The 24,195-nt window shown below is 37.1% G+C and overlaps 4 protein-coding genes across 8 annotated transcripts in view; all 4 read left to right on the top strand.

Annotated features, from left to right (window-relative positions):
• LOC139822486 (peroxisomal membrane protein PMP34) overlaps nucleotides 1-14,583 on the top strand; it is a 223,599-nt gene extending 209,016 nt beyond the window's left edge. For 2 of the 5 annotated variants that reach the window (XM_071794243.1, XM_071794244.1), the window contains 4 exons: nucleotides 3,594-3,780; nucleotides 3,888-4,098; nucleotides 4,356-6,457; nucleotides 10,027-10,211. In XM_071794243.1, the coding sequence (XP_071650344.1) occupies nucleotides 3,594-3,780; nucleotides 3,888-4,098; nucleotides 4,356-4,574 (617 nt within the window). In that variant the 3' untranslated portion in view covers nucleotides 4,575-6,457; nucleotides 10,027-10,211. Of the gene's footprint in view, nucleotides 1-3,593; nucleotides 3,781-3,887; nucleotides 4,099-4,355; nucleotides 6,458-9,094; nucleotides 9,585-10,026; nucleotides 10,308-10,394; nucleotides 10,456-11,547; nucleotides 11,615-11,846; nucleotides 11,996-12,417; nucleotides 12,532-13,748; nucleotides 13,997-14,098; nucleotides 14,167-14,295 lie in introns of those variants that run through there. The other 3 variants (XM_071794241.1, XM_071794240.1, XM_071794242.1) reach the window with 3 other exon arrangements.
• Nucleotides 14,584-14,717: 134 nt separating this feature from the next.
• LOC139822487 (uncharacterized) lies at nucleotides 14,718-17,860 on the top strand. The gene is made up of 2 exons (XM_071794245.1): nucleotides 14,718-17,300; nucleotides 17,431-17,860. Exons 1-2 carry the CDS (start codon nucleotides 17,074-17,076, stop codon nucleotides 17,687-17,689), a joined length of 486 nt encoding a protein of 161 aa, XP_071650346.1. The 5' UTR covers nucleotides 14,718-17,073; the 3' UTR covers nucleotides 17,690-17,860.
• Nucleotides 17,861-22,276: 4,416 nt separating this feature from the next.
• Nucleotides 22,277-23,051, top strand: Snapin (SNAP associated protein). Its single transcript, XM_071793570.1, has 2 exons — nucleotides 22,277-22,483; nucleotides 22,739-23,051. Exons 1-2 carry the CDS (start codon nucleotides 22,332-22,334, stop codon nucleotides 23,049-23,051), a joined length of 465 nt encoding a protein of 154 aa, XP_071649671.1. The 5' UTR covers nucleotides 22,277-22,331.
• Nucleotides 23,052-23,169: 118 nt separating this feature from the next.
• On the top strand, nucleotides 23,170-24,051 carry Hemk2 (HemK methyltransferase 2). Its single transcript, XM_071793563.1, has one exon. It carries the CDS (start codon nucleotides 23,170-23,172, stop codon nucleotides 23,818-23,820), a length of 651 nt encoding a protein of 216 aa, XP_071649664.1. The 3' UTR covers nucleotides 23,821-24,051.
• The last annotated feature ends 144 nt before the right edge of the window (nucleotides 24,052-24,195 follow it).

The following is a 24,195-nucleotide window of genomic DNA, read 5'->3' as shown; positions in this document are numbered from 1 at the left end:
AAGCACTCACTAAGAAGGGATTTTTAGAAATTCGATTCCTAAGGGAGTAAAAGAGGGTAAAATGTGTTTTCACCGATTCTTCAACATCTCTTAGGCCCGATGAGATATCGACTTGGTTTTTTATTTAAAGTAGTTACACACATACCGTAGCGAAGAACGGGTATCAAGCTAGTATAATATAAACTGACTGGTGACAGGCTTTGCAATGTTACTTTGTCTAATTGAGGCTGTCTATATACGGTACACATAATCCCTTAAGTACGATTGATTGTATTTCGCCTGTATATTAGGGAGACAATACTATAGCCAATCTCCACCACAATATTCAATGTATTAAACGAAAATGGGATATTCAACGAGTAACTGAGGAACGAGGGATGAGACGGCTCAGACGGCGATAAGTGATCGACAGTATCGAAGGACGTGCTTGTGAAAACGTGGGAGAACGTATGAGAGGGTACGTTCGCTCGATAACTCGATTTCGTCCACTTTCCCTTTTCTTCGCCACCCGGTAGCCTTGCCCCTGCGGCTACCCGACGAAACCGTTTGTGCTCCACTGATTTTGCGCGTAGATCTCCCTTGTCGCTCGTCATCTCGCGTTGCCACCTGTACCCGATAACCTGATATCGTATCATGCTGTCGAATGCGCGACAATTGCATTAGCATCGCGGTTGTCAAGATGGAGGGCAGGGCCTCCCAACTGAAAACACATATTTACGCTCGGATATACATACATACATACATACAAACGTCATGTCGACCGGCGTAGAACGTAATCTAAGTTATGATCTATGCATAGTATGCAATTCCCAAAACGTCTATCTGCCAAGACAATTGTAAATGACTATATAGCGTGACACGCTCACTTGGGACAAAAAATTAATTCTGCATTTAAAAATTTGATAAGTGTGTCAATACAATCTGGTTTATTTGCTTCCATTATATTGCTAGCTGTATTCTTACAACAAAATTCTTTATAACAATTTCACTGAGAACGTAGTAAAAATATTTTATGATTAGAAAGGATAATTCATAATTTTATAATCGTATAAACAAATTTTTTTAATAAAACATTCCTCAAAATTAACGCGATCCGAAAGTTTCGGCAGCAGCAGTTTGCTCTCGGAATCTGACTATCCCGTCGGTGTTTTAGGCGGAGTTACACAAATTGCATCGGACAGAACCGATACTCGCCTCTCAGTTATTGCACTACATGCGCCTGGAAACGCGATGTATCGTCGCATGTTACCAGTAAAGTTGACCTCACGTAGGAGCGCGCAGTAAAATTAGACACGTAAATCCAAAGAATTTTTAAATTGCCGTCCGCATGTGCGGAAATCAAGAGAGCCACCGGCGATGGGAATTTCATCGCGGCGTGTTCAGTTTTGTATTCCGCCCGACGCTCGATGCCGTCGGAAATTCCGTCGTATTCGACAAAACGAGTCACGACTCCACGTTTCGCGTTTGCATTTTTCTCGACGCTTCACCCAAGAACTCTTAATAATTCACAGATCGGCCGATTGCCAAAAACATTTCGCGCATAGATATGCGCGCATTACCCTGTGAGCGATCGTTTTTCTTTTACGTGACCATTACATTAGTAACGCTCACATAAATCTTTTTTTTTTATGCATCCCGATTGATGTATAATTTAGACAGATGTTTCTCAATTTTTCTAATATTTGTAATATAACTGTAAAATAACTGTTGTGAAAAACATCACTAAATATTTTGTTTAAAACGCGATCACTCGCCTAATCTAAGATCAACTTACACGTTGAGAAAGGGTAAAAAAGGTTTCCGCGAGCCGCGAATCCGTTGTCGGAATACGGTTGAATATACAGAGGAACGCGATATGACCCCGATTCCAAGACAATGAGCCTCCGAATGGGGCTCGGGCTGTTGCGAGAAGAGAGAATTCCTTTCGACACCAAAGACACGAACTTTGCCGCATAATGGCTGACATACATATATTTTCATCTCGCGGCGAGGACAATATCGGGCCTGCCTTGCGTGTTTCGCGGGAATAAGATGTCTCGCGACGCTCCATGTAGTAGCCACGAAGCGACAAGATTTTCGAAATATGGAGGTCGGGTCTCCTAAGAAGTTCCTCGGTAAAACACGACACGTGGATGAGATGAAACTAAATGAATTAGGTGGATGAGCTAAATGGATCGTCTTTGAAATTTGGAAATTATATTTGTGAGTTAAATAAATTTTGTTACGTAGCAGGTTTAGGATAAGCATATCGCAAAGATATCTCGTGAAGTTAAATTAAATTTTACGAAATTTAATTGTGTACCAGCGGTGTTTACAATTTTGTGTTTCAATTATGTAATACATACCTATATCTTTTGATAGAAAAAGAGAAGTCGCAGAGTTCACACGCAAGAGTGACATTATATATCTATTTATGTCATCAAACCGATAATTAGAGGGATATGCATTTAATATATATAAAGCTATTCTGCTAAATTAATAAGAAAAATAAGAGTAATGAAATTATTAATGACGTGTAATAATTATAATTATTATACATTGTTAATTAGTAGATGATGCTAATTACTAAATGTATAATAATAATATGTTAATAACAGTAAATTTCTGGTGGCAAAACAAGAATGCTGAGGTCTTTTTAGACTCTATATTATTCACGCACAGTTAACGACAACGTTATTATTATATGCGACACTTAGCGGCATCTTTTAGCGAGAGGATATGCGATAATAAAACCAAGTGGAGCGGTGTGTGTGTGTTGGCAAAGCGACGTTATTACCGAGCTTATGTTCTATACGCTCGACTCGTCGAGTTTCCCATTGGACGAGCTTTTTGTCCGTCCACGAGAACAGCAAGTTGATCCTACTCGCCCTTTTGTTCGCGGCGCGTTTTTGTCGGAAACAAGCGGTAACAGCGCCACTCATAGACACAAGACCGGGAATCATTACGCCACTACCGTCTACAGAGTGGATTTATAAATACACGGGCCGCGCCTCTGATCATGGAAATAAATCCGTCAGGATAAATATTCATAATCCGTAACACACGCGTATCGCGTGACCGTTATAATTAGTCCGTATGCAATGGCGTGTAGCGACTTCCGTCCGGTTCGGGATAATTGCAACCTATGTCGTATAATAAAGCGTGCGAGAGCGGGTCGAAAATTCAAAATCGTGTTGGCGCCAGGGTTGTTGTTTTCAACATTTTGTTTAAATCCAATAATTTTGTTTAAATCCAATATTGGATATATTTAAATATACGTTTCTTAAAACATGTTTCAAACAAATGTTTAAAACATGTTTGTTTTCGTGCCTGTTTAAAACATGTTCAAAACTTAAAAAACACGCTTGTAACAAAAAAAAACATGTTTCGTTTTTTCTTTTTAAACATGTTTTTTAGCAACCCTGGTTGGCGCACGAGTCGCAGAAAAACCATTAAGTAAACTCGTCCGAGAAAATATGTAATTCGTTCGATTCGTGTACCATATTTATCCGTAACGTTAATATTCAACGATTCAACGTTTTGAGGATAAATACTCGCTGCGCGATCGAACAAACGACGTTCGGCCAGGTTCGAAACGATAACCGATTTCGCAGGGGACCTCTTCGTCGTGGTGTTCAGCATGGACTGTCGGGAGTCCTTCGAGGAAGCCATCAGACTGAGAGAGGCGATTCTCGAGACTAAAATGAGCGCGACCCAAAGTGCCACGAAGAGCAGAAGGGCTCACTACAGTCTGAAGGTCCCTATGGTCATCGTGGGGAACAAATGTGATAAAGATGTAAAGTACGTTTTTCTCGAATTTGAATTTTTCCCGAATAACACCGCCTCATGTTTGCGTCTCTGAGTAACGTATAATTATTTTACTGACAAGTCTCTTGCCCTCGTTACAGAACCGTCACGGTGGAGGAAGCCGAGCAATATTGCGTGAGTCAGGACGAGTGCTGTATCTTCGTGGAAGCTTCCGCGAAACGGAACTATCATGTGGACGAACTTTTTTATCAGTTATTCGTAGTGGCCGGTCTACCTCTGGAGATGGCTCCGAATCATCATAGAAAAGTACCGCTCACTTTTGGCTCGCCAACCATGTTGCCGCCGTCGCAGGTACGTAACAATTCTCAATATACAGCGTTCAATACAATGTACTGTAATTCGTTACAGCGTAACTTCGTCGCGATTAATCAATCGTTTCTGTAATTGAAACGCGGAAAATTCGATTAGAGCTGACAAAGAGTGGAACGATGTGATGTTGTTCGCCTGGAGTCGCATCCGCGATCGATTAAACCGGGGATTACCTTCTCGTGAAATCGAGGGACGCGACGGCTGAAAAGCTTAAAAAAGCGACGCTTTTGTTTTTCCAGCCGCGACACAAAGCCACCCTCAGTATAAAACGTCGACTGAGCGACGCTTGCGGCGTCGTGGCGCCAAACGTGCGCCGTCCCAGCATAAGGACGGACTTAATGATCATGCGGACGAAGACGTGTTCGCTCGCGGCCGGGAACGAGAACAATACGCCAGGATCCAGGATCACGCTTAGAACGGGAAGAACGGAGTCCAGGAAGGCCTGCTCGATACAGTGATATTGCAAACGACTCTCATGCACACGGACAAATCTCTAGAAATATGATAACGCGTTTGAGAGCGATCTTCGGAAACGAGTATTATTATTTTATATCGTAACATTTGCATCTTTGCCTTTTATAACTTTACTACGATCGTTGTACGAGGTATTCTATATTCTTTTTTGCTTATATTAAGTTATTATAATTGGTTCTTACTATTATTAGTTAAAATCTTTAATAAAATAATCTATATGTACATGTATACATATATACATATACACACCACATATCTAGCGAAACGAGAAAAACAAAGATAACTAAATTTGTCCAACGGAAACCTTACACGATATTGTGAATCATGCGACTAAAACTTTCAGGTTTACAATTGTCAGACTTCACTGCAAATACGAAGATAAAGCGAAGCGAGTACTCGCGAACGAAGATCGCCAAGGGGAAATCATATTTAAACCGACCACGCTACTCGCCTTAATTAATTAATGGAATATAGCTTTAGCGTAATGTCCCGAAGGTAACACGTATAATTAACTTAAGATGTGACCGAACAAGAGAAAAAGACAGAGAGAAAGTGGGAGAGAGTGAGAGTGAGAGGTAAGCCGACCGTTACGTTAATTAATCGTTGTCGATCAAACGTTAAACGGGGAATCGATAACTCGACTAACATGGACGAGATCGTTTGACATTCGATCAGAGGGTTCTCCGATAACAGCGAGATGATCGAATCGCACGAAAGAGAGCGTGTATTCCTCTTATTGGGTACAAATTTTTATCGAAATTATCTTTCAACAAAGAATCTTGACGAAGAATAGATCAATTTGCGCGATCGGTGAGTGAGAGGTCGAGAAGTGTCAGCGTTGTATCAGTAATGAGAGAGATTGCGAAACGCGGTGAGAAAGCTTTTTACCGGATTAGTTAACTGCGCCCATCGTAGCCTTACTCGAGCTCCGACACGCGAAGGAGCGACGTTTATACTTCCGCATGAGATCTAGAGCGTTGTAATTTCATTAATAGCACTTGATTCAAGGAACGAATATTTGACCGTGGCGTCGTTCCTTCCGCTGAATCTCTTCGCGCATGCATAAACGTATTATATCGACTTTCGTTAAGAGAGGATAAATAGTTCTCCAAATTAATCTCGTTACTTTCATGACGTATCTCGCGCGTCCACAGTTCGCCGCTCGGTTTGCCGCTTTCGACGCGCCGCCGCGACCAACGAGACCGCATTGTTAACGATGAGACTCGTGTTACATGTACCAACATGCGTACAAAATCAATCGATATTTCCGTATCTCGACCTCCTTTTCTACGCATCTCGAACTTGTTGAAATGCATCGGGCGAGCGCGTGCAAAATTATCGCATCATCAAGTTACGTATGCATATTATTTAAATGTAATCAGGTTAAAAAATATGTATGTAGATTTACAAATCCGAAAGCTCCGTGCCTGATGTTAACAACAGAGGATTTATTGTGAATATTCTGCGCAATTTTAGCTTTTCTTCTATGAATTTATGTGACGAAAAAGGGGTAAGTATATTCATCCGATAAGTGGAAGTTACTCAACGAATAAGATCTTGTTGGAAATTTTGTGAAATTTATCCGTCTTAGTTTACAGAGATATACTTTTCCTGCCTGCGGCTCATCTCGAACGATGAAATATTATAGACACGTAGATCTCTCTGTGTGTGTGTGAGTATTCGAGATGTGGATACGTATTCTTTCTCTTCCCATAGACTCGGCTATAGTTACTCTCTAAGGTACAATCAACTTGACCAATTAGGCAGCTCGTAAGTCGACTCTGACCGAAAACAAGCGCAAAGCTTCATTCGGCGGAGTTACGTGACACGTGTGCTGCGAGTGGTAAAGATAAGCAAGAAAAAAAAGGTTAGTCGCGGCATGCACAATCATGTTCGCATTTTGTATCGAATAAAATAACATTTTCTCCACGTCCTCGCACGATTCTCTGAGCCGTATACTTATATACCCATTCCCGAAATAAAGCGGATATTGAAATAACCCGCGATCCCGAACGTTTTCGCACCATTTCTGCATTAACATTTTGGTTCGCGGAACGAGAAAATCACTCGCTCTGATCGCCCCGAGCGAGAAATTGACTTAAACCAGATTTCCGTCATTAGCGCCGCGGGCTACGATTTGTCGATTATCACCCCCGGCGAAGTATTCTATCTTATTGGTTTGATCGATAACTCATTAGTCGAATTTTCTCAGATATTAATCGCGCTCCGATATGGTGGGATAAAAATAGTCGTGTTATAACGAGATGAATACGATACGGGTCTGTGCACGTGGTCATTAGATTTTCGGAAATCTGGAAACCTCCAGTGCGCATTAAAGTAATTTCAACGAAAGATAAGCGATCGTGATTACAAGCAAAACGATAAAACTTGTTACAAAAACGCATTAGATATTCAATTAATATTTATTTGACGTTTAATTGACATTTAATTGATGTTTAATTGACGCGATGTTTAATCGACATGATTGACATTCGGAAAACAGAAAATGCATTTTCGTAATTAACAATGGCCTTTTGCATTCTCTCGCTTTTTTCAATAAGAAAGAATCAATACGTGTTATTCAATATTAAAAGCCCTATAGAAAACCTTTTTGTTACTCGAAAGCTAATACAAGTTTGAGTTCAATAAAACTGAAACAAAGAGACGTGAATGAGTTTTCGTTGTTCGTTTGAAAGCGACGATGCACTGAAATAGGTATACTCGAGGTAACCGTGTTAAAAATACGACGTTAAGGTATAGGTACTAGAATCTTCTTTTAGCTTGATGAAAGACTTAATAACTTATATTTTGCTCCGTATACAATTATATTTACCTCTTAAGAGTCCAGCAAACTTTTAATATTAATAATACTTTATATTTTAATTTCTTCGAAACAATTTTACACTTTTAAATTAAATACTTTAAAAAGTAGCTATTTTGTGATACACTCATAAATTATGATAATTATAATCCTTGTGATGCATTATAACGTTATTTCACAGATAACAAAATCAATCTTTCGGCAAAGTGAACAAGTATTGTATATGTATATATTTAACTTAATTTTATTCATTTATTTCTACTTATCACTTTGTTTATTCACGATTTATCTTAATAAACAGTTTCACCTGATTCTTAAGGAGGATAAGTTAGACAAACATAAACACATAAATATTAATTTTACTGCCAACATGTAAAAATTTCCCGCGGGAGACTTTCGGCGAGAGATTTAAGACGGCTATGTTCTTTTTTTTCAACCTCTACAATCTAAAATTTATGCTTCGAAAAATGATTTATAAATCGCAGGATTTCCGAAAAAAGAGTTATCGCCACACACGTTGACAGCGGTTTAGGAGAAGGGCGTAAATGCACTTAAGCGCGCATTCCACTGTCGTGGAATGTTTAATTAAACTCTGACGAGAACTTGGAGAATTCCAGACACTGCGGAGACACACTGGAGGTCTCTATACGTCACACAATTTGCATCTTTCCAACGTACGTTGTTAAGATGATATTGGTTTTGAAATTTTATCCCATATTTATGTACGTGCAGCGTCGTTTTATTTTTCTCAGAAGAACTGTTATTACGAAAGAACCTGATATTAGAATATTGAAAACATTACTTAGTCGTGAAAATTTCTTATCTTTACAAAGCACTTTTAAAAATACTTTTAAAAATACTTAAGAAAGACACGAAAAACAGTAAAAGATAAAAAAGACACGTGGAAATAGTAAAAAGCTTATTCATTATTGTAATAACTATTAATTATTAATTAATTATCTACTAATGAGATTGCTAGTGCGACTAAGCATTAATATATAATAAGAATTAATTAATATTTGTACATATTAATGTTGCCCGTTCATTAGCCCGTTCATTAGGATAATTGTTAATAACAGATTAATTAAATTACACGAAAATTAACATTAAGACATACGATATTAAGATATAAGTAAATTATATGCATAAATGCATTTCTAAAGCATGAATTATCGCGTTTAAAAAAGTGCATTACGTAATTTTTATGCTTCACAAAATTGCGTTTGACTTATTTTCCATTTTTTTTTTAAACTTCAATGTACAGTACGCTATACGAAAGTATAAAATCTGAAATTTACATTTGAAATACAAAGCGTCACGTTTTCAACGAATAACGAAGTTATCTTCACGCAATTTCCGTTTAATTTCTTCTCCTCTCTGTCTTTCAAAGCTTTACGTCGTGACTTTGAATTACATATAAAAATGTTAAAATCTAGGCTATAAACATTTGGGGCTTAAACAGAGCGTCGCGTTTCGAGAAGGCAGCGCGTATTTTCGCGCAATTTCCGTGTTTCGAGATCTCGTTTGACCCTTTTCCCTGGTTTTCGAAGCGCAGAAGGATTGAATTGCTAAACCACCGACAATCAACCTCCCCGTTCAATGCGCATGTACGCCGTTGGCCACATCGACCTCTCCGCTCCTATAGCTAGAGAAGCGCTTTGAGAGCGCAAGCGTGTTGGCCATTCCACGCGCCTGCTAACTACGTCGAAATATCGGCAATCGCTCGGGTGCGGATCTGTGCGGATCAAAACGTGAATGAACAGCAGAACGCAGAGGCAGTGTAGCCGCGCAACCTATAACATCGTTCCCACTTTTTTACATGGAGAGATAACGCACGCGACGGTACGTTAAACAGCTCACCGTCAGTCGCGAGCCAGGCGCGAGGCGCGAAGGCCAACGTAGAACGCGCGTGTCATGGTCTTCCTCTTATATAAGAGTGCCGTTGTGCCACGGAATTACACAGACAGTGTCAGTGCGTTCGTTCATCGCGGAGTGAGCACTCGCACGCGCGCGCTAGATAAACGCTCTCCGATGTATCGTGTAATCGTGAAATCTCTCGCGACTAATTCGACGTCCAATTTACACAATTAACTTTAAAATAAATATAATAGTGTAAAGTGCGATGGACAACTGATTTTCCTTAAATTTGTGTCAAATACATAAACTCGATAAGGTAACTTACGATGAAAATATTCGTCTCATGCAGGAGAAAATCAATAAATTGAAGCGTTTATTTTTTAGAATCACATACTTTCGAAAACAGAAACTGATTTTATTGGAAGTAGATAAAGAAATTAAATAAAAATAATTAAAGAATTGCAAAAATACTTTTCTAATATGTTTCTTAATTAAATTCTTACGAAGAGAAATATAGAGAATAAACCAAATCTCTTGAAATATAAAAATAATCTTGTTACCTATTAAAAAATTAATTATCTAATAGCTCTTCATTTTATATTTAGAGCTAAATAATTATATTACAAAATGAAGAATTTTAAAAACAATTTCCTGATTTGGAACATTATGCGTTCAATTTTAGAAAACTTTTCTTTTTCTCAATGTATTTCTCAATGTATAATGTGGTTTAGCAATTCATCCGGTATGTTTCTTTCCAGGAGGGATTACTTCATAGAAAAACGTTTTACAAGCGCCATCGGATCGATTGAGATATTATGCGGTGACGTGTCGTTGCAATACCATTTGAATCGCATTACCTGCGATACCGCTAAACTGCTTCTTGAGATAACAAGTTAACCTGTCCCGTTATCGTGTCATATTACACAATTCTCGAGACCATTAACTCACGTTGAGAACGCCGTAAAAAATGGGTGGCAGCGGACACAATAGAAGCATCTTTACATACGACACGTTGGTGCACGCGATATCCGGTGCAGCGGTGAGTGTATATTTTACACGTCATAGAAATCGTACTACACGTGTTACCCCATCGCCGTAGGATAACTTTGACATTTCGACATTTCAGGGTAGCGTCGTCGCAATGGCAGCCTTTTATCCTTTAGATACCGTTCGAAGCCGTTTACAATGTAAGCCGTATATTCGTGTCTATCGGACACATGACAAATCAATTATGTGCTCGTTTCCTCCGCGATGCATTGAAATGAAACATCAGCAAGCAAGCCTTCAATTTCATTAAATGCGATGTCACTCCCGGACAGTATCGCGCTACTTTTTTGTCATGATTTCGTTGACATTAATGCTCGCATCAATAACTTTATGCAAATGCATGCTATGTCTTGTTTCCATTTTCATGATTTCGTTGCCATTAATGCTCGCATATCAATAACTTTATGCTAAATGCATGTTATATCTTGTTTTCACTTTTAATTGTCGATATTTATGGCTTCAAGCGTGTGTTTTATAGGTGCATTTTTTATTCATGCGTTTACTCATTCAGACATCAATTTAAATGCATTTGTACGTCATCATGAATTGACACATAATTTCCGTGTCGAATTTAATATAATGAGAGACAAAGCAATAAATGCTTCGTTTCAAACATATATAAAACTTGCTTTATGTATCGTTTGAAAAGAATAAATTTGTAATTTGTGTCAAAATTCAAGATAAAAACTTTATAAACATTTATAATTTTATCAGCCGCGTGGAACATTAAAAAATCAGACTATATATAGATACATAAGAAATATAAATTAAAATACGCGACGTATAAAATTATAAATAAAATTCTATCTTGATTTTGAATTTAACACGAATTGATCATCAAAACTCGGTTTAATATGCAGGATATATATGTTATTTATATAAAAATATATATCTCGTGTTGTGTTATAAAATACTATAAAAAGTATTTTCATTATTATTTCAAACGTTAACATGTAATATATGTATACAATGTATATAATATATGTTCTGTATATTTTTTAGAAATTTGTGAAATAATATAAAGACGATAAGTTCGTGTTATAAATTTTATAACGACGCGACGCGCGAAAGATAGAGACATATGAGTTGTAATGTTTCACGAAAACCGTAAAGAATGGTACTGCTTATGTCACAAATTATGACACGCATTTTATTTCTTATGATAATTATTCACAACCTTCATTTTCGCTTCATTCAATAATCTCTTAAGCAACCTGCTCTTCTGCTTACAGTGGAAGAAGGACGCCAAGCAAAAAACACATTGGCGATCATACGAGAGCTCATTGCGAAAGAAGGATCGTACGTATATATGCTTTGTTTAATATGTGCTTTCTTAAAGCAAACCCGACACGTGTCTCTAACAGATGAATGAAACGTCGTATACTTAAATTACGACAAACCAGTCGAGCAACCAGTTTCTCTATTATTGACAAACTCTAGTATAAGCACGTGGATAAGAAATTTTTTATTAATCCATATTATCGTATAATGCATGTGGTATAACTTAACTGTTGTTCATTTTTTTTCCAAGGTATACGCTGTACAGAGGTATCGTTCCTGTTCTGCAAAGCCTATGCGCGAGTAACTTTATTTATTTCTACACATTCCACGGCTTGAAAGAACTGAGAAGCAAAAGGAATCAAACAGCTGGTGGCGACTTGCTTATTGCATCAATCGCTGGTACCGTTTCTCAATAGAGTATATGTTTCACGTAATAAAATTCAACTTTTTCCGCAAATAATCAGAGCATTGAAATTTTTTTAGTTACAAGCGATTGAACAAATGTAGAAACTAACTAAAATAATATAAGCAATACTTGAATTGCTTGGAATTATATTTCTCAATTTATTTAACGTACTTTTTATCTAAAAAGAATTTCAATCGAAGGTTTAGTAATAAAGATATGTAATTATATTAATAACACTGAAAGGTGTTAAATTATATAGGAAAATTAACAAATTGACATGAGAGAAATAATAAAAATAATTCACTCGAACTTCCCTTCAAGAAAATATAGACTCCGATTTAACGGAAAAAGTTTGCTACGTGTAACATTGGTGGAAACTCATGGCACACTATATATCTATACATGTTCGTATCAGGTGTTATCAATGTCCTCACTACGACACCCCTGTGGGTTGTAAACACAAGATTGAAGATGAGAGGTATTGGACTCCCTTCAGAAAGAAATAACAACGAATATACTACGCTGTACGGTACGTTAGAATATTCAAATATTTATTTAGATGAGTGATAATGACGTTTTGATGTTAGTGCGAGTGAAAATTTCATTTTCGATTATTCTTGTATTTTCAATACGGTTCCAATCACGATTCATTTAAATATCAAACAATATCGTACATAACGATATTAATGCATCGCATATATCCACTGTTTGACTATATACATGCATCACACGTGTCAACATGTGCATTCACGAAAATATTCTTCGTCATATGTCGCGAATTTATTTTATCACTTGAAACAATTGTGATATTCATAAGCATTGAGTTATCGCGGAATAAATCATTTTATGGAGATAATAATAAATTATAAATTTATCGCGTGCGTGACATTATCAATAAGATAGAAGAGTTATTATTCTTCTTCTGAATCGTATCTCATTATATAAAAAAATGACGTATACATAAATTACGTATACATATACTCGAGTGATAAAAAATTGTGTAAATAATGTATCAGAGACAAATAACTTTCTGATGGTAAATAATTTTTTGTGACCCAAACAGAATAATTAATTTTCATAACATGTAATTTGGTTTTAACATTTTTTTTCTATTAAGCGGTATCCATAATTAATCTAAGCCGATATTTAGTACTTTGTAAAAGAATTTAAAAAAAAAACCTAAAAAGAAAGTTATAGCTTGCTAAAGTTTCTTTGATGATGGCAACTTCAAAAGGTATGACGTCATTTCTTATATAAAGTATGACGTCACAGCACACTTTCGTGTACTATATTTCCTTCAATTTTGAAGATAGTGCAAAAATTCAAAAAGTTTATAAAGAAAGTATGCCATGATCTATCAGACCGCTTAATAAAAAAAATTCATGTTAAAACCGAATTCCTTAACTAGACAAATTTAATTTCGAAACTAATAAGTTCCCAAATTAAAGATAATTTCGAACGGGATTAGGATTAGGCTCTCTGCACAAGAATAATCGTAACACGTTACGTTACGTTAAGTGCCAATCATATATTTAGATCCGTACGTAAACTTGGACTTTGCAGGTCAACGCACAAAGAAGGACGTAACGTAAAAAAAAGTTACATTACGGATTTAACGTGTTACGGACGTTCTTGTGCTGACACTTAGTCTGCATTGTATTTGTTGTCATGTAATACCACGTTAGCGTCTATGTATAATATATTAATTGTTAGGCCTGTTTTCTAATGTGTCATCGCGTTTTACAGATGGTCTCCTACACATATGGAAGTACGAAGGTTTGAGACAATTGTGGGCGGGCACGATGCCGAGTCTTATGCTCGTCGCGAATCCGGCCATCCAATTCATGACATACGAAAGCATTAAAAGAAGGATCATCGCATCCCTTGGCGGTGCTCAACCACCGGCATGGATGTTCTTCGTTATAGGAGCGGCAGCGAAAACGGTTGCCACATGGATGACATATCCTTTGCAGCTTGTGCAAACAAAGTTGAGGGTATCGAACGTTACTGACATTCTTAGTTTGTTTGAGAAAAAAATAAATTCTACCGAGAAAATACCACGCGATGTTTAAATTGCTAAACTATTGTAATTTCAGCATGGGGACAGATATCCTAATCTACCTCCAGATGCAGGCACATTGCAAATACTATTTTACATTCTAAAGTAAGTACAGATAATGTCACATGAATATGTGATGTATTTATTTTACATTTTATCGTTGCAATTTAAATAAAAGTCGTATGAGTTGCAATTTTTATAAGAGTGATGTAAGAATGTAATTTTTGCACGCAGGAAGCAAGGAATAAGCGGTTTGTACAAAGGGATGGAGGCCAAACTTTTACAAACTACCCTCACAGCCGCTTTGATGTTCCTGGCTTACGAGAAAATCGCACGATTCGTTTTCCGAATATTTATGCATAAACCTTATCTCAGATAACGATTCATTCCCAATAACGATATTATTACGAAGCGAACTTAAGTCTTGAATTTTAAATCAAATTTTGTACATTCCCACGTATATGTTATCTTCTTTGTATAATTCATGAATAAATATAATAAAATGGCATTGAATTTACTGTATGCAGTATGGTAAACAGCTTGTGTTTAAAAAGAACGTATGTTAATCTTTCTTTTTTCAATATGTAACATATTTTCAGTAGACATATCATAATTTTTTTTCAATAGACGTAATTTACATTTCTATTAAGCAAAAAATCCCTATTAAGTAAAAAAGCCAATATATTATGTAGTTCTGAAATGTACCGACTGATTGAAAATCCATAGCATAATAATGTAAACTTGCAACAGTATCAATATATTTTAAAAAGGTATCGAAAATTACTCGAAAATTAATTAAACAAAATGCAGTCACGATATTTCGATAATCGAGTTGGCGTTGAAACGCGCGTAACTTTATCGAGTCCGACGACAACGTGTCAAAAAGAAACGGTTAATCGGGCAATAGAATTTGCAGAAGTATATCCAAGAAAAATGTGACCATACTCGCGTAAGATACTGGCGAGTTCACGAAAATCGCACCATCGTTTTCGGCCGCAATTTCGGTACAAGTTGAATCACTTGGTGTTGCCGCTTTTGCAAACGCGTAAAGTAAATGCGGGACAGCAAGATGAAGGTGCGAAATATGTAAATGTCACCGCGCGTCGCGAATACTCCCGCAAGATCGATCGCAAGCGATCCGAGGCGATATTAAAACTTTTGACTAAGCTTAAAATACGCAAGTCATCGAAAAGTCAGTCAAGGTCTAACGATTGCATATCCGCGACTTCCAAGTAAGTAGTTAAAAAGAAAACATATACATTTTCATTATCAAAGATAAAAACTTAAAGCAGAATTAATGCATTACATTTCTTTAGCTTGATAAACGAGATATTCATGTTAATATTTGTTAAATACCTTAAGATATTCTTTCAGTGAGTTAAAATAGGTATTTCATACATTTACAATATTTTCACTGTTACTATAGTCTTCAATTTGTTATAGCATTACAGTTTTACATTTTTATTAAATTTATCAAAGAAATACGTCAGTAAATAAAAGATGATTTATAATAATAACAAAGATCGAATTTTAATTGCAGCATTAGTCATGCTGGAGACACGATGAATCCATCATTGCGTCGCAATACGTGCGAAAATGCGGTCAATAAAGAACCAATCGGTTCAACGATTGAACCGAAAAGTAAACCGGAATCAAAAACCCCGGTTATATCCTATAATTACGAGGCGGCAATTAGTCAGCCCGACATTCCCATATACTCAAAAATCGACAATAATACGCAAAAGGCGAGTTGGTCGGAGCCCAGCGGTGAATCGTCGGCGCCGACCCAGAAAAGAAACCTTTATGTTTGCGGGAAAGCAGGTGTAACTACTAAAAAAAGAGGAATTGTTTTTAAATCGAAGGTACAAGCAAAAAAGGTTGCGAAAACTCGTCCGTCGATCTACAACGTCGCCGAGATTAAAAAGGAGTCGATACCTTCCGCGGAAATTATTCGAAACGTCGAAAATTATGGGCAGGAAATTAGCGACGGCATTATTACGAATCGCCAAACGCCGTCTAACCTTCACCAAGTTCGTTCCAATAAAATCTTTCTTTTCGCTATACTATATAATTTTGCAATTAATTTGTGTAATATTTAAAAGAATTTGGTGCATTCTCGAAACGTTCCAAAGACGTCAGGAATTGCAAAAAATGACGAAAATCTTGCGAACAAAACTGTCGGCGTATTTCAAGAAAATTTTAATAAAATTGATAAAGATAGAAGATCGTGTATCCCTCAAAATAAGATCAGCAAAATTCCACGCATAAAACTTCCGATAAAACCTAATTCCTTTCAACATATACATGGAGAATCTCGCATTTATCCGGTATAATTACATATTTATTTGATCAAACAGAGCATTAATTTTTTAGTACGCCAATCTTTAAATAATTTTAATTAACAGAATCCAAAATTATCAGCGTGGAATGAATTAAAGTGTTCCACAGATATGAAATCGTCCACGGACAATGAAGAGGAAAAGTTGATATTCGAGTACGTGAGTAAAGTAAAAAAATAATTATAACTTGTATCGGCAAGCTAATTGCATCATAAGTTAATGATCATTAAATGCTTATTCTTACATTTATATATAAAAAATATAATCAGATCTCTTTTAAATATAAAAAAGTGGTTACTAAATAATCTTTAGTTATAAGTATTAATGACTATTTTGTTGAATAATTATTTATTTTTATCCTATTAATACTATAACTTAATATCCTATTAAATATATCTCGTTTGTACAATTTGCAGTATAATCAAATAATTTGAATCAACACGTATAACATGTTAATAAAATTGAAAAACAGTTCAAACAGGGAACCTTGGAATGCAGTGAACTATCAACAATTAAAAACCAAGAACATCTTACCAACCGTCCATGAAAATTCGTAAGTCAAGTCTTTAAAAAGATAGATATTTGTTATTTTACATGTTAAAAAATTTTATCAACAATTTAAGTGAAATACTTTTCGCTTAGAAATCTTTGGTGTCCCGAAAAAAGTTCAGAGATGGATGCTGATGAGGAATTCGAGGGAGATTTGCCGACACCGAAGGAATCGCCGAGTATTACAGGCGCTGGCGACGATCCGCGCTCCGTCACATTGTTAAAAAGCTTAGCGTTAAAATGCGAATGTCGATCGTGCAATGATCATAAATACGCGTCTACTGTTCGTGTTGATCAACGCACCGAGACCGAATCGTGGAGTTCTCCCGAAATGGAAAGCGCGAGAAAATGGTAAAAAGAAAATATTTATTTCGCGAGATGCAAAAAATCCTTGATTTTTAAATTAAATTCTATGTTTAATTAAACTCTGTGTTTAATTATGTTCAAATAGTTATGTATATACGCTGTAATTTATATGCAGGAAATCAATGAGGCATCGTAAATCTATCGATGTGAGTTCCGAGGATTTGGACTCGTCGGATTGTAACGCTATTAATTATGGTGACGGCAAGATGAATAAAAAGGATAATGTGTCAAATCTTGCGAGTCATAATACGAAACCATCCTCGATAGTTAATCACACAAGAATGAAAACTTATCGAACGACCAGTTTCTCTTTCTTTAACGTCTTTTTCGATATTGTTTTCTGGCCTTTCGTTTTTCTTCGTGCAAAACAATGATACACGCAACAATATTGTATCATAAATCTATATTAGTTATTATTACATGACTTGTCGATATTTTGATTCACCATAAGTGATATTTTTCCATAACAATGAACAGAGAACAAGAATAGGAAACATCTTTGAAATAATTTATAGAAAAGCATATACATAAACTTAATTTAAATCATTAATTTATAAAAAAAACTCGGATTTATTATTAAAGATTTATTGTTATATCGTATTTATATTCTTGTTAGTTTTTTTTTTACTTATCGGCTTAATAAGATAAAATTCTTGAGAATGACGAAATGCATATAATAAATTGTGCAGACAGGTCATATAATAATTTTCATTATTACACAATGCAATTATTTTACTCACCAATTGTAGTTGGAGCACACAGCTTGAAGTTCCAATCTCTCCCGATCCTCGAAGATTACTCCTCGGATTATTCCAACAGATCCCGTTATAGAGGCACAAAGCACCGAAATCACAATATCACAATCGTAGTAATTAAACACGGAATTGGATAGGTTTTTTATTAAATATAAAAGGCGCGCGTCTAGAATTTGGTATCACATACTTGGAATGCCAAAAATCCGCCACTGACTGATTCTAAGCACAATACAATGAGACTGCTCAATATTTTCCTCAACACATCTGATACTATGCATTTATCATGGTGCAATATTTCTTCTCAATAACTCGTAATTCGCGAATATATAATACGTTATTAATTTTTATAAGCGCGGCGGCCATAGCATTAATCGCAATAATTTTTCACACTTATAATGCAGAAAATAATTATTCCTTATTATAAATCTTATCAATCGCTACAGAAATAAACATTATTTATAATTATTATGTGAATGCGAATATTATACGTGCTAATTCATGCAGATAATTTTTAATCAATCACGCAGCACTAACTGAAATAAATTTAATTTACAGAGCAATATTAGCAGTGACCACGGCTAATAAAGAAAATTATCGCAATCTCTGCTAATTACTACAAAAAAGTACCCTTATCTACTTCATATAGCAATATATACTACTTCATTCATATAATTTCATGAATATAGCAATCACAACGTTAACTTAAAAATAATTGCATGCTTTCAATCTACGAAAACAGTCATCAGCAATGATTATGGCTAATAAAAATTATCGCAATCACTGCTAATTATTACAAATAAGGATACCATCAATTACTAAATGTACAAACACAGCATATTAATTTATGCATATATATAATCTCATGAAATTAGCAATCTCATAACGTTAATTAAAATGACTTCATGCTTCTAATCTATAAAACAACTATCAGCAGTGATCACGGCGAATAAAAATTATCGCAATCACTGTTAATTATTACAAACAAGAATGCCATTAATGACTACATCTATACATATAAAAATACTGCATGTTACTTCATGCATATAATCTAAGGACATAACAAGCACAACGTTATTGCGATTTCGTGGTTTTATTTTACAATACAATTACTAGTGGTGACCGTGGCTAATGTAGAAAAATGATCACGATTACTATATAGACTAATTACTATACAAACATATAAAAAAATACTATCTCTTAATTACTATATGCAAAAATCGCCAAGTACTTTCTACGTAAGTACTGCACTTTTTAATTCAAGCATGATCAGCCTGATAAAAAATCCTACGATTAACGCTACAGTCGCACGGCGCTAAGTTGACGGATCTCTGATTGACAGGACCATTATTTTCGTCACTACCGGTAGCTCCACGTATATCTTCATGTCATACTTTTTCTAATTGACTCAAAATTATAATCCAGTGCAATAATGCAAACAATTGTCGATAATTATAGCGCTTACTATCGGTTACGTGTTAACTACGATCGCGAGAATCGCGAATCTCTCGCGTGCTCGCGTCGTCAAAGATGTAACATATACACTACCCGTGGCGGATTTTTCATCAGACGCGCGTCTAGGACCTCGCTGTCACAGGGATTACCGAACCAAATTGGAATCAGAAGCCTTAGAACGCCGAAATTCAGTGAATCACCACTGATTCACTGATACGACTCGTCGATTCCTCGGCTCACACATCCACTGATACTCACTCGCGATGCACGTCACAACACATATCCGACACATTTCGCGGAACAGTCGCGATAATCTCTCCCGCGCGAGATTCATTATTGCGGCACAGACCTTCACTTTACGCGCTAAAGACCGCCAGAAACACGGAGCGGATCGGAGCCACGACTCCACTAGCCACAGTAGCCATTGCGACGAGTACGTTAATCGTCGGCGTCGCTTTCGAAGTTCGAGGATCGCAATTTCGCCCATCGATATATCTCGAGGCGGGAGCGAGCCAATAGCGTTGCGACGTGACGAGTCGAGGTGGCAGGGTGCCACCGGGAGCCATCTTGGTTATCGGCAGAGAGAGGCCAATCCCGGCCTTTCACAGCCGCCGGGAAAAGCGGGAGGCCCGGGTGATACGTACTACGAGCGTCCAGGCGTACGGCACTCGGCGTTCGTCCACTCGTTTGTAGTCGACACGAAAAGAAACATAATATTCGGCGTACATTCAACTTGCAACACACTCTGTAACCGGAGGATTTCTTTTCGTTCACGAGAAAGAAATTACTTACACGAACGACCCGCCACTCGTACCGACCGACCGACGTTCAACGAGTAACGTATTATTTGCGCGCGCGTCGCGTGGCGAGTCGAGCCGGGAGCGCCCGAATTCGGCCGAATTATGTTCGGCCGTTCTCGCCGCCCGCCGCCGCGCGCCGGCGCGGCACGCGGCACGCAGCACTCGGCGGCACTTCGGCAGTCGCGACCGTTGAATGAATCCGCCGATTTCGGAGCAGGCGTATGTTCAAAGTCGGCGCGCGGACGATTGTTTCCATCGGCGAGACGGCCTCGCTACTTGTTTTCGTCGACGCTCGGAATACCGTTATCCGCGGATGAATTTCGGACAGGTGTGAAGTGCTCCGTGCTCCGTGCTCCGTGCCGTGGGTGCTGGTTATTCGGAACGCGCGCTCGTTCGTGCGATTGGCATTCCTGCTCCTCGTTTCGCGGGAATAGTCGACGATGCGCTCAATAATTTGCGTCAAGTATGTTATCAAGTGTCGTGAATGAATTAATGTGTCGCGCGAATCGCTCGCTCGAGGCGGAGATGTCGAGGGCGTCGAGGCGAAGGTATATCTGGTACGGCAATTGTGAGTTGTGAGTGATTTGCAGTTTCGTCGTGACATTCGCGGGCGATAATTGCTCGTCCCGCCCCTCGGGGGTTATCGCGTTTGCTTCGGGAGTGCCGTTCAAGTAATCGGACTAAAGGACTTTCTTAAATGGGAGTGCCGTACAGTATCGCGCGAGAAAGACTTTTACTAAAATTAGTCCGCGCGCGATTGTAGTTTATTATCCGCGAGTGTTTCTCGCGAGTGTCCTGTGCGGTGAGAGGAGGAAGCCTGACGTCCTCTGAGAGGAGGAGGAGGTCTGAGAGAGACATCGGGCCCCGGCGGAGCAACCTTGGGGTGAGTATATCATCTTTTATCTGCATAAAATTAATAATTTTTCCTCGTTTATTCGGAGTTTTATTTCGATAAGCTAAAAATAATTAGAAAAAAAGGAATTATTTAAAATTTTATAAAAATTTATTTTTGTAAATATTTTTTTCGGAAAATAGATAATTATATCAGTGAATCTAATTGAAAGACGAATTTAGATGCGCGTAAAATTATGTGTATCTTTTGAAACATTTATCATTTTCAGCGCCTCTTTAATTTATGTCTTTCGTTTTTGTTACAGTATCATCATCGTAGCTACGTGGCCGCATTACTCCGCCCGTTGCGCATCGAATCGGTGAGTGACGAATTTTTTATAATAGTATATGGGGTAACGAATTTGTGAGACCAATATTAGATATATTTATGTATTGTATCTATATAATAGTACTATAGATAAATGCGACTTCTTACAAATCCGTTGCCCTAAAATGGATAGACAAGATCAGACGTACTAGGCTAAATAATTAATCCTGGAGCATCATCATTATTTATCGATTTATTGTGCTTACGGGAGAATGCATCCATAAGCACATATGTTATGTCGATGCATTATTTATTAATGCATCTATTATAATGTTATTTGTATCGCAGAACATGCGAAGTATATACCCTGAAATTTATAGGCACGTATTTAAATTTGGCAAATATACACGGAGAAAAAAATAATGTTGTATCAACAGCCTGAGTCATGCAGCAATTAATATCAACTCTGTATTAAATACTATTGCACAAATCACGAATCTTTCGCGCACTCGCGTCGGCAATGCAACATATTTTACTCACTGACGGTTTTTTTATTAGATAGGCGCCTAGAATTTTTTAAACAAACACTCGTGCAGTAAAAACTTGTATTTTATGCGATAAAGATCGAGAGAAACACAGTGCGATAGGAGATGTAAACCTTTCCAACGCGTTTCTACTCGTCTGCGTCTCTTTCAAAGTTTTGAAACGTTCGCCCATCGATATATCTCGAAGCTAGAGGGAGCCAATCGCCGAGTGGCGTAAGCGTAATATCGATCGAAATTTACGGGCGCGTCTCGTCTTCTCCCGTTCTCCGCCTAACCTCATTTCGTACGCTGACAACACTGACAACATGGATGTCGATACGGCGAGTGATAATACGTCCATCGATGACAAGATAGACGACTTTTGCGAAAATCCTACGCGAGATGCGTTAACGGAGGGTCTCATGAGCCTCCTGAAACCTACAGTGGACCAGCTGGATGACAGAATTCGCGCTACGAGGTAACCGCAATTATTTCCTTTCGATTCGTTGCAGGGCCCATGAACGAACGATAGATTTTTCTTTAATTTCACTATCGTATTTTGTGTGTTTATCGTGTCTACGATTCTTTTGCGGAACGTAATATTAAACGAACGTTTAATGTCTACTTTTATTAATTCGTCTATTTGTTTTTTTTGTTCGAAATTATGTTGCGTGTTGCGTGCAAATATCAAGACGAGTTTATTGGGTTTATATGACTATTCTTTTCTGGGTAGGATATGCCAAATTGAGCTGAAGCAACGGATTGAGACCTTAACGGAGGAACTTCAGAGGATCAACGAAGCATTGCAGTATCCGCTAGACACAGACTCCTATGTAAAAAAACTTGTTAACGCTAAGCATAAGATCACCATTGTTAGCAACATCTTGCAGACCACTCAAGAGCGCTTGAACAAGGTGCATCAAGCTGTCGAGAAGAGCACTGCCAAACGAAAGACGCTCTTAGATAATAGTTCTACATATAGCAGCGTAACTGTTGAAGCGGACAAAGAAGAGTCAGCTAAAGCGGAGACTGATAAGCAGCAATAATTTCTGATATTATTAATTGTGTAATTGATAAGATATCATGACCAAATTGTTACTGAAAGATTATTTATACTTTATATAAGTTTTATATAAGAACTTATTACATTTTTTCTTACAAGTTATGGAGACCCCGATGGTTAAATTGTCTGATGAGGAGCTCAAAACAGTTTATGAGCCTTCTGAAGATTCGTATCTTTTAATAGATGCTTTGGAAGCAGATTTAAAGATTCTGCATACTATAAAGCCAGGGATTTGCTTGGAGATAGGTAGTGGCTCTGGTATAGTTATCACAGCTTTAGCAATGGCATTGAAGAGACATAATGTTCACTTTGTTGCAATTGATATAAATCCTGATGCATGTAAGGCCACGAAAAGAACTAGTCTGGTTAATTCAGCCGACGTAGATGTCCTTCAAATGAATTTGTTAGATTGCATACAAATTAAAAAATATACATTTGACATTATTTTATTCAATCCCCCGTATGTAGTTACAGAATGTAAGGAAGTATTAGATGATAGACTTGTATTCAAGACTTGGGCAGGTGGCAAAAATGGTAGACAAGTTATGGAACAGGTATTCACTACGATTCCCGAAATCTTGTCAGATACAGGCTTGTTTTATTTAGTTGTTATCAAAGAAAATGATCCTGAATATATCTTGAGTGCTTTTCAAAAATTGAATATGTCTGGTGAAATTGTTCGTGAACGTAAAATAAGAGGAGAGCATTTGTACGTTTTACGTTTTCGTAAAATCAAGGAAATGAGAAGTTAACATTACGCGTAATATCCATAGGACATTTTAAAAGTTTCTAATTCTATAGGAAGTAAAAGAAAGCATTATTATTTTATTAATCATATGCTAAGTCTAATTAATATTCATGGTGATTAACTGCAGGTATTTAAATTATATTAGCTTGCACTTTTTGTAGATAACTATAATATTATTTGTATTATTTGTAAACTACTGTTATGTAATATATAATTGCAATTAATACAGGTATAACAGAGTGTATTGTCTAAAATAGAGACCCTCTAATCAGAGTCTGGCCAACTTGACAGTTCTGGCAAAATTCTGCGAGAGAGAAGGATATAAGAGAGAAAGAGGAAGCGATATACATTCATATCGTTTTCTCTTTCTATTTCTCTG

This window comes from Temnothorax longispinosus, chromosome 11, assembly GCF_030848805.1.
Source record: "Temnothorax longispinosus isolate EJ_2023e chromosome 11, Tlon_JGU_v1, whole genome shotgun sequence".
In the NCBI taxonomy this organism is placed as follows: domain Eukaryota; kingdom Metazoa; phylum Arthropoda; class Insecta; order Hymenoptera; family Formicidae; genus Temnothorax; species Temnothorax longispinosus.
The sequence above is the reverse complement of the archived record's forward strand: the minus strand, read 5'-3'. Positions and strand labels throughout refer to the sequence as shown.